This window comes from Hyaena hyaena, unplaced genomic scaffold, assembly GCF_003009895.1.
Source record: "Hyaena hyaena isolate Hyena2069 unplaced genomic scaffold, ASM300989v1 scaffold_2, whole genome shotgun sequence".
Lineage (NCBI taxonomy): Eukaryota > Metazoa > Chordata > Mammalia > Carnivora > Hyaenidae > Hyaena > Hyaena hyaena.
In genome coordinates this window covers 6,271,062-6,281,022 of record NW_024080634.1, presented here as the reverse complement: position 1 = coordinate 6,281,022, position 9,961 = coordinate 6,271,062, and the positions used below count along the sequence as shown (strand labels likewise).

Genomic DNA, 9,961 nt, shown 5'->3' with positions numbered 1-9,961 from the left:
ATAGGCTGGCTCGACAGGCCACACTTGTCGTCAACACTACAGCGCAGCTGGCCAGACCCGAGGTGGGAGGATGCTCCCCAAAGAAGGGAGAGGGGAGCGTTTCCCTTCCAGGGAAGGAGGCCGCCCCCGGACTCGACTGCCATTCTCACGAAAGCAGGTGGCGCAGACACAAGGCACACACAACACAGAGCATGGAGCGTGCACGAACGTTCACGAACATTCGCGAACGAAAACGCGCACAAGGGGGATCATACATTCGACAGGGTCCGGGCGCGGCACACGGGCGGGGACACGCGAAGACGCACACCTGGAGCCACAGATGCCCCAGGATGGGGTCACGACTGCAGAACGCGCGGCCTCGCGAGCGGGGGACGCGCACCCCCACCCCAGAGAGGGACGGTGACACAATGGGGGGCCACCCACACGCGCCAGAGGCGCCGACGCCGAGAACGAGCGCAACACAAAGAAGCCGAGAGTGGACACACAGGCGCGTGGCCGAGGGACCCCTCGCTTATCGGGGCTGTCACCCTCCGGACGGGAATGCGCGGGCGGCAGGGGGATGCGCAAAGGGGCTACTCCCACCCTCGCACAGACGCCCCGGAGGGACCCAAGCTCGCAGAAGGGGAATATAAGACAAAGGGGACACACCCACTGGGGCCGACAAAGGCGGCCACACCCCCAGCGCACCGGCACCCCGACCCACGCAGACACACCACGGGCACCACAGAGAACGACGCGGGGCGACGCGCACACACCCACACTCACCACACACCCACGGAGGGGGTGTGGAGGGCCCCTCTCCCCGGGCATCTCGGCTGCAGCGCGACAAGGTGACACATCCGGGAGCCCCGCCGCGCGCCAGATGTGCACTCACCGGGGCCCGCAGCCCGCGAGCCTCGGACGCGGGCCGCCGCCGCCGCCGCCGCCTCGGGCCCTCCACGTCAGCCAGCGGGCGGGCAGGAGCGGGCGGCAGCGCAGGCGGCAGGCGCGTCACGTGGGCAGCAGCGCGCATGCGTAACCGTGCCCCCCGCCCCCCCTTTCCGCGGCGGCGAGCGGAGCGCTGCAGCCTCCCCCCAGTGCCGGCGGGCTCCGAGCCGCCCAGGGTCGCGGTGCGCCTGCGCCTGTGGTGGGGGGCCGTAGGGGGGGTGTTGGGGGAACTCCGTAGCGACCATGCCTTTACATTAGGTTTTCTTCTCTCGGCCCCCTGAGGCTTCCCGGACAGCGCTTGCGCAGGGGACTCGAAGCTGAGGTGGCCGAGCTGTCGGGAGGGGCCTGAGTGGGCACTTCAAGGACCCAGGGTCGAGAGCCTCCCCACCCAACCCCTAGCCTTGAGTGAGAAACCAGAAGCCCCTCGGAGAGGGCAGGGTCCGGTCCAGGGTGCCGGGGCCCAAGCGTGGGGCGAAGCCCGGCCCTGCCTAGTCCTTCCGCAGGGCTGCAGCGGCGCCTGCCCCTCCCCTGCGCGCCCTTCCGCGCGGTTGCAGGGCGCGCGCGCGCGCGCGAGGTCCGGGGGGCGTGTGCGCGCGTGCAAGCGGTGTGTGCTGGAGGTGTGTGCGCATGATGGGCGCGTGCCGTGGTTAAGGCTGGGGAAAAAAACTGCAGAGGCTGTGCCCGCGGCAAAGCAATGAGGCCTCAACAGACCGGGAGTAAATCTCTGACGACGATTGTGTTTCTTTCCCACAGGTGGTCTAAAGCCGCGGGGAAAATGGTGGAAAATTCCCCGTCGCCATTGCCAGAAAGAGCGATTTATGGCTTTGTTCTTTTCTTAAGCTCCCAATTTGGCTTCAGTAAGTACTTTCCTGATGGATGGCCAGGGCCTTATTCTGGTGTTGGAGGACAAGGAAATTACTGCATTTGTTCTTAGAATGGACCCATCTGAGCTGTGATTCTTTCTATTTCTGTCTCTCTTTTTTTTAAATATATTTTTTATTTATTTCTAGGAGAGAGAGAGAGAGACAGCATGAGCAGGGGAGGGTCAGAGAGAGAGGGAGTCACAGACCGAAACAGGCTCCAGGCTCCGAGCTGGCAGTCAGCACAGAGCCCGACGCGGGGCTCGAACCCACGAACCGCGAGATCATGACCTAAGCGAAAGTCGGACGCTTAACCGACTAAGCCACCAGGCGCCGCTACCTCTGTCTCTTTTTAAGAAAACCTGAAGGGAACTTAGATTTGGTGTTCTGTATGCCAGCCACCAGCGTAAATGGTTTAACCTGAACAAATATTTATAAAGCACCAGACAGGACTGCAAAGGGGATAAAACCTGGTCCCAATGGTCCTAGTCTCCTGGACAAGACGGACCAGTAAATTTACAATTAACAGTGTGTCAAGAGCCGTGGGAACCCAGCAGAGAGACAGGAAATCCAGCTGGGAAATCAGGGTTAGCTTTCTCCCCAACGATAAGAAGCAAGATGTGGGTAGGGCTGAATGAAGAGTGTAGAGGGAGTCATTTGGTGCCGATGCAGCCTGTGGGAGCCAGGAGGTGAAGAGAATTAGGCCAGAGAAGCCATGGGGGGCTTCACATCCCAGATCTGGCTCGGTCCCGGGGGAAGATCCCGTTTTCCAGATGAGGAAACTGAGGCTCACTGACACACTAATGTGCCCACAGTCACACAGCAGGCCCCACATCTCTCCTCTAAAGGATGTGGGGGAGGGGTGCGGGCCCTGGGTGGCTCAGCCCGTCAAGTGCCTGACTCTTGGTTTTGGCTCAAGTCATGATCTAGAGGTTTCCTGGGTCCGAACCCCGCATCTGGCTCTGCGCTGGCAGTGCAGAGCTGGCTTGGGATTCTCTCATTTCTCCCTCTCTGCCCTTCCCCCACTAGTGCTGTCCGTCCCTCAAAATGAACTTAAAAAAAATTTTTTTTTAATACTAAAAGGATGTGGGAATTATGAGGAAACCAGAGAGAAAATTGGGTGTCCCCATCCAACATTTTGGAATTTTGTGGAAACCAGGGCGGTGAAGGGCTGGGAGTGTTTCTGAACCTTAACTGCAGCAGTGCGGCCAACCACGCTTTTGGCTAGGGCAGTGTATGGAGTAAAGATGGCCTCACTTGAGTTCAAATCCTAACTCCTCCAGAGACGAGCTGTGTGGCCAGAGACCATTTGCTTAACTTCTTGAACCTTCTGATTCTTCATAAAAGGATGGTGGTCAAGTTTACTGAATGCTTTTTGTGGGCAAGACAATCCTATGAAGTAGACATTACTACTGTCATTTTACAGTGACAGTCCTGAGGTACAGGGTTTTAGTGATGTGTTCAAGCTAATCTAGCCAGTAAGTGATACAGCTAGAATTTGAACCCAGACACTGGGTTGACCTCACCCTCCTGCCTTTTAAGGCTCTTGTGAGGATTCATTGTCGTAATTTATGCAAAGCACTTAACACAAAGAAACATAAGCACTTAATAAGTGTTGCTGTTGTTACTGTTATCATCAACAACATCATTTTTTATTTATTTTTTTAATGCTTATTTATTTTTGAAAGACAGAGACAGAGAACGAGCAGGGGAGGGGCAGAGAGAGAGGGAGACATAGAATCTGCAGCAGGCTCCAGGCTCTGAGCTGTCAGCACAGAGCCCAATGCGGGGCTCAAACTTACAAACTGCAAGATCATGATCTGAGCCACCCAAGCGCCCCTGCGTTTCATTAATCTTAAAAGCTATCACAGGCTTCCAGCCGGTCCGTTGCCATCTTTTCCCTCTACCATGTAGCCACACTAAACCCCTCACCAGATCCTTCATGCTCTCTCTGTGGATCATGACAGGGAACATTGTTTTCTCCTATTTCCTTCCTTCATCTGCAGGCCCCAATCATATGCATTTTTTGTCTGGCTAATTCTCTATTCATTATTTAGGCCCCAGTTTAGTCACTTTCTCCAGGAAATCTTTCCTGACCAATAACATCACCTCCATCAGCACCAGTGTGGGCTAAGTTCCTCCTTATGTGCTCCTTATGTCATCTTTTATTACTCATTAGCACTTAATCACAGTGCAGTGAAAATCTCAATTTACTCGTCTCTGTTTCCTCCCCCCGCCCCTTCCAAGTTTTGAGCTCTGGGAGGGCAGAGGCCATGTCTTTTGGGTTCACCACCATTTCTCATGCTTCTGATGTAGAATATGACTCCTTCATCACCACTGATACAGATAGTTTGAATTTTGTCTCTGCCCTTTACCTTGGGCAGATGGATGTCACATATCTAAGATTTCATTTACTCGGCTGTAAAAATGACACATACACAGGATTGTTTTAAGGATTAAAAACAAGGAGGTTGATAGTTGTTTTTACATATTAGCAACAGTAAAAGGTGCCACAAAGACTCCACTTGAGGGAGGGAAGATTGTATTCTGGGAGATGAGGCAGAAGCCCAGCAAGTAGTGCCTCCGAACAAGAGTAGATACATTCGCCTTTAAGCACCAAGTGTCTGTAATCACTTCAACCCTGTGGGGATGAATTGTTGAACAGCTACTAAATATGAGGCAAATTGCTAGGGCTGCTGTAGGGGTCACAGCAATTGCTCTGCCCTGAGCCACCCTGGGGCGCCTGGGTGGCTCAGGCGGGTAAGCAGCTGACTCTTGATGTCACTGTTGGTGGGACTGAGCCCAATGTTGGGCTCAGCGCTGACCGCATGGAGCCTGCTTAGGAGTATCTTTCTTCTCTCTCTGCCCCTCCCTCCCTCACACACATGCGCTCTCAAAATAAATAAACGTTTTTTAAAAAGTGATTTCTGACCTTAAATTGCTAAAATATGGTGTAAGACTTAAGACATGTTTTAAAACAACAAAGATTAATGGGGGGAGAGGGAGCTGCTTAATGAGTATAGAGTGTTAGATTTGTAAGATGGTAAAGTTCTAGAGATCATTTCACAGCAATGCAAATATTCTACTTAAGTGTCGTAAGTATCATAAGAATGATACAGATAAGGAGCTAGAGGACTGAAGGGAAAGAAAAATCATTTTTGAGGTGATCAGGTAACCTTCAATTGAGCTTTTTGTTTTATCTAAACTTTGATAGATTAGATGCATGCCTTACTAACTTCTCTTTTTTCTTTTCTTTCCCTTGTCGGCAGTACTATATCTTGTGTGGGCTTTTATTCCTGAATCTTGGCTAAATTCCTTAGGCTTAACCTACTGGCCTCAAAAGTAAGTTTAATGATTTTCTTAAATAAAAATGTATTAATGCTGTTTTTCAGGATTATAGTTTTTCCTTAAGACTTCCCAAATATTAAATGTTTATTCTTTTAATGTCCATAAAAAGCCATATAGAAATTTAAAGTTTTCTAAAGGCCATCACTGTCACACCTTTCATTAAAAATGGTGAGGTGGACACACATCATTATCTCCATTTCCTCCCAGCATCTTGCTCAGATAACACTATAGAAAAAACATTTTAAAGTATAAACCCATGGGAACAAATAATGGGATAGCAGATAAGAAGGATCTACAGAATTTGAGGGACTGGATTGCAGATAGGTGAGAGGTAACTGACTTAGTTTCCACTTTTTCCATGTTGCTACCGTGCAGAATGAGACAGGATTGCAGCTTTTCATCATGAGACCATGTTAGAACTATTTGACTCTCTGTAATATACACATATTACTTTAATAAATCAAATTAAATTCAAAAAGCATGTTAACTTGGTGACGGATTCTTGAGAATGATGACTTTTTAGGTAATTACCTACTTTAATATTTTCTTCCGCAGATATTGGGCGGTCGCGTTGCCCGTCTACCTCCTCATTACTATAGTAATTGGTTACGTTCTCTTGTTTGGAGTAAACATGATGAGTACCTCTCCGCTCAACTCCATTCATACGATCACAGGTAAACGTATGTTGGAGGGAAGTGTAGGGGGACGGAAGAGCAAACATCAGCAGTTTTATCAAGAAAAGCAACTGAGAGTAGGCTACAGAAGGTGACACACACTGGCGCAGTAAAAAGAACCTGGGAGAAATGAATACAACATTATGCCAGAGGAAATGTTTACATGGCAGAAGTAAATTCTGAATATGCTGTTTATAGCATGTGTGTTCTCCCATAAAGACCACAAGTATATAATATGTTCCTTGGCAATTGTGCCTGAGAAAACCGTATTCTATCCTAAACAGGCAGTATTGATCAAGGAATGGCAAATCGGTCCGTGTAGACCTTGTCCACGAAAGCGATGTGACAGTGTGCCCCTCCTCAGGACCCTTGTGTCCACTGGACCCCAATTCTGTAGATAAAGAGCCACAGCATGCTTTTGTAGGTTTTTAAAAATTCCTAAAAGTCTAAGGATCAAAATAAATTAAATTCCTGTATTTGCTTAGATTCTAGGAAGTGAATTTTTTTAGGGGGGAAATGAAGTATTTTTTATTATACTTATGGTATTAATCATACCATATTGCTTTGTATGATTTTTTTTAACTTTTCAAAGCTTTTTTTTTTTTTTTTATGAGTCCATACCGTATATTTTGAAAAACAGTTATAGTATTTTTATATTTCTTTCTGAGAACCTACTGTATTTCCTGAATTCTTGCCTGGAATAACCACAACTAGACAATTTGTGCAAAGAGAGGATGTTGTTAAGTTTGCGTGAGTGATTTAATAGTTTGATTTAATGCATAAATAATTTAATAGCTTGGGGATGTTGGGCTAAATTTGTTTTCCAAGTCTCGGTATAATTCTGTCCCTTTGAGAAGTGTGCAAGTAGGACTTTAATCATCAGTGTATAGTTGAATGAAATACTAATTTCTTACCCTAATTAGATGCAGAAAGGACTTTTCCTCATTTTTATTCCAGTTGGGACATTTCTTTTAAAGAGAGAATTCAAGTAGTCTTAATTATGTTAACATGGTGTTTATTATTGTGCAGATATTAGCTCAGTAAGCCTTGTGGTGGGTGTCCACAAACCACAGAAACTGTAGAAGAAATTGCTCGGGTAAGCGTAGCTTTTTGTCCTCTACTTACAGATAACTATGCCAAAAATCAGCAGCAGAAGAAATACCAAGAAGAGGCCATCCCAGCATTAAGAGATGTTCCTATTAGTGAAGTAAACCAAATGTTCTTTCTCGCACCCAAAGAACTTACGCCAAAAACTAAATTGTAGTAGAATAACAACAGTATTTATTATTAAAAGTTTCTGATGTAATAATTTTGACTATAATTATTTTTTCTCTCTTATGAAAACCTGATATTGAAATGTAAAAAAATAAGTTGAACCTCTCTTAGGTGAAGTTCCATTAATATAAATATTTTCGGGGCACCTGGGTGGCTCAGTCGGTTAAGCCTCTGACTTCAGCTCAGGTCATGATCTCACGGTTTGTGAGTTTGAAACCCGCATCCGGCTCTCTGCTGTCAGCACAGAGCCCACTTCGGATTCTCTTTCTCCTTCTCTCTCTGCCCCTCCCTGACTCATGTGTGCACACACATGTACACTGTGTCTCTCTTTCTCTCTCTCAAAAATAAACATTAAAAAAATATAAATGTTCTCAAGTATTAGTTATTAATGGACAAAATAAATAAATACTGTATTACCATATACCAGACTTCTAAAAAAGAAGTATCCGTAAAAGCAAGAAGTCCTTCCAGAGAGGTATTCATGTTGGAAGTTTTAAATGGCAATTATGTCCTTCCTGCTGTTTGTTCTTGGAGGTCCAGAATTCGAACTCTGATTTGGGAGAGGGGTCCATTTAATTTGTGTGTTCTTGCCATCACATTTGTGTCTAAGACACAAAGAAACATTTGTTGATTACTTCCTACATACCAGATATTTTTCTAGATACAGCAATGATGAGATTCTGAAAGAGCCTACATTTGAGAGGCAGATTGAAACAGACTAAGCAAATAAAATATTTGTGATGCGTGCTATGCAGAGAATAAGGTAGTATAATGTTCTAGAAAGTAAAGGGATGACTACTTTAGATCAGGTGGTTAGGGAAGGCTGCTCAGAGAGAGGCAGTCGAGATTGAAATTTGATTAGCAAACACAGGAGCCCATCAGAAGGATCGGAGACAAGGGACACCTTGCAGGTATGAAGCAGTCAGGGCAGAGGCCTCCCTGTGGGAAGGAGCTCCATGTGTCCTGAAGACCAAAGGCCAGCAGGGGGCCCAGAGTGCTCAGTGCAAAGGGGTGTGGTCAGGGGAGCCGGGACAGGCCGGTACCACCGCAGTGGCCTTTGCAGGCCAGCAGAGGAAGTCTGGACCCAGGTGTCCATGTGAGGAGCTGGTGGCCCTTTAGATACTGAGCTATCAGGAGCCTTTAAGGGAAGGCATGACATGGCCTGATGTGTATTTTTAAAAAGTCGCTCAGGCCGGTAGATAGCAGATGGATTCAGGAGGGAGAGTCAGGGATGGGACAAGAGTATGGAGCAGATTGGTCGCAGTGGAGTTGGGTGTGTCACAAAGAGTGTGTCTCTTTGTCAGAGACACAGCTGACTGACTGACCATGCGGAGGTAGGCAGGCCGCTGAGGGAAGTTGTGATCAAGGGCCCCTCCTGGGTTCTTTCGGATCAAAGCAGATGGTTACGCCTTTTACTGAATCAGACCGTATTTGGGGAAGTGTAGTTGAGGGGGTTGGAGAATTTGGTATATGAGCTACTTGGACCGATGCCACCTTGTGAATATCTGGTTGTGTCCATGTGAGATTAAAAAGCTTAAAGTTTAAAAAACCTTATATAACTGCAAGAGTATACTCACAGTTGGCCAGTGGGACCAAATCTTAGCAAGCATTCAAGGCCTTCTAACTTTTAACACACTAAATCTCCACATAGAAGGGGAGGCACCCGTTTTTGTTGCAGATTTACTATGCCTTCTGTAAAATGAAGAAAAAGAACCTATTAATTTTAAATAGTTGAGAAAACTAGGACTTCCATTTCAATTACAGTATCCCTGCCCAATGAGCATGAGATGGATGACAGGAATCTGCTATTTCCATTCTGTTGTTTGTCTTAGTTCCTGTATTTTTGTGGTAAGAGCATGTCACCACATTTAAGAACAGTTGAAGAGGACCAGTCACGTCCATCCAGGATAGAATGGTAAATAAACGGCACTCTGTTCATACATTGGAAAACCATATAGCCATACAAACAATGGGTCACTGCCTTATCTGACAGGAATCAATATCACAGATCTATGTTGGGGGGAAAAACAGACATAAAACAATATATGCTGTATGATTTCACTTACGTGAAATCAAAATCAGGAAAAACTACCCTGGTGATAAATAGTAGAATAGTGGTATTAACTAGGAGAGCCATGAAGGAGCCTGCCGGGGGGTTGAAAATGCCCCACATCTTGATACGGGTTGTAGTTACTTGGGTATAACAATCATTGCGTTAATGTCATTTAACTTAGGCTTTTTAAAACAATTATGGTTTACATACAATATTGTATTCATTTCAGGTGTACAAGTTAGTAATTCAATATTTTTGTACATTACAAAATGCCCACCCCATGTAAAGTTATTACAGTATATCGAATGTATTCCCTAAGCTAAGTATTACATCCCTGTGGCTGTTTTTTTTAAAGAAGTCAGATATTTTTAAGTTTGTTTTTATTTATTTTTAATGTTTATTTTTGAGAAACAGAGCATGAACAGGGGAGGGGCAGAGAAAGAGAGAGACACACAATCTGAAACAGGCTCCAGGCTCTAGATTGTCAGCACAGAGCCTGACGCAGGGCTCGAACTCACGAACCCATGAGATCATGACCTGAGCCAAAGGTGGACACTCAACCGACTGAGCCCCCCCCACCCCCGGCTTATTTTATTAGAAGTTTGTACCTCTTAATCCCCTTCACCTGTTTCACCCGTCCCCTCAACCAAGATTCGTGCTCTTGAAGTCACTTACACATCAATGAAAAGGTAAAGAACAGTATCGATGTCCCATCCCCAGAAATTTTAATTCACTGGTCTGGAGTGGCCCCCAAGCAGGGATAGTTTTTAATGACTCCTGGACGCTTTAAAGCCACAGCCAGGATTGAGAACCTCCTGCCTTAA

At 46.6% G+C, this 9,961-nt stretch overlaps 1 protein-coding gene across 6 annotated transcripts; it reads left to right on the top strand.

The window, feature by feature from the left end:
• The first annotated feature begins 260 nt into the window (after window positions 1-260).
• Window positions 261-7,152, top strand: LOC120229163 (phosphatidylinositol glycan anchor biosynthesis class P). Of its 6 annotated transcripts, none has more exons than XM_039227972.1 (5): window positions 261-487; window positions 1,681-1,784; window positions 5,057-5,129; window positions 5,691-5,809; window positions 6,937-7,152. In XM_039227972.1, exons 1-5 carry the CDS (start codon window positions 330-332, stop codon window positions 7,071-7,073), a joined length of 591 nt encoding a protein of 196 aa, XP_039083903.1. In that variant the 5' UTR covers window positions 261-329; the 3' UTR covers window positions 7,074-7,152. The 6 variants fall into 6 exon arrangements, with proteins under 6 accessions (XP_039083903.1, XP_039083933.1, XP_039083904.1 ...); XM_039228002.1 differs by lacking the exon at window positions 261-487 and adding an exon at window positions 811-830; XM_039227973.1 differs by lacking the exon at window positions 261-487 and adding an exon at window positions 1,032-1,109.
• Window positions 7,153-9,961: the final 2,809 nt, after the last annotated feature.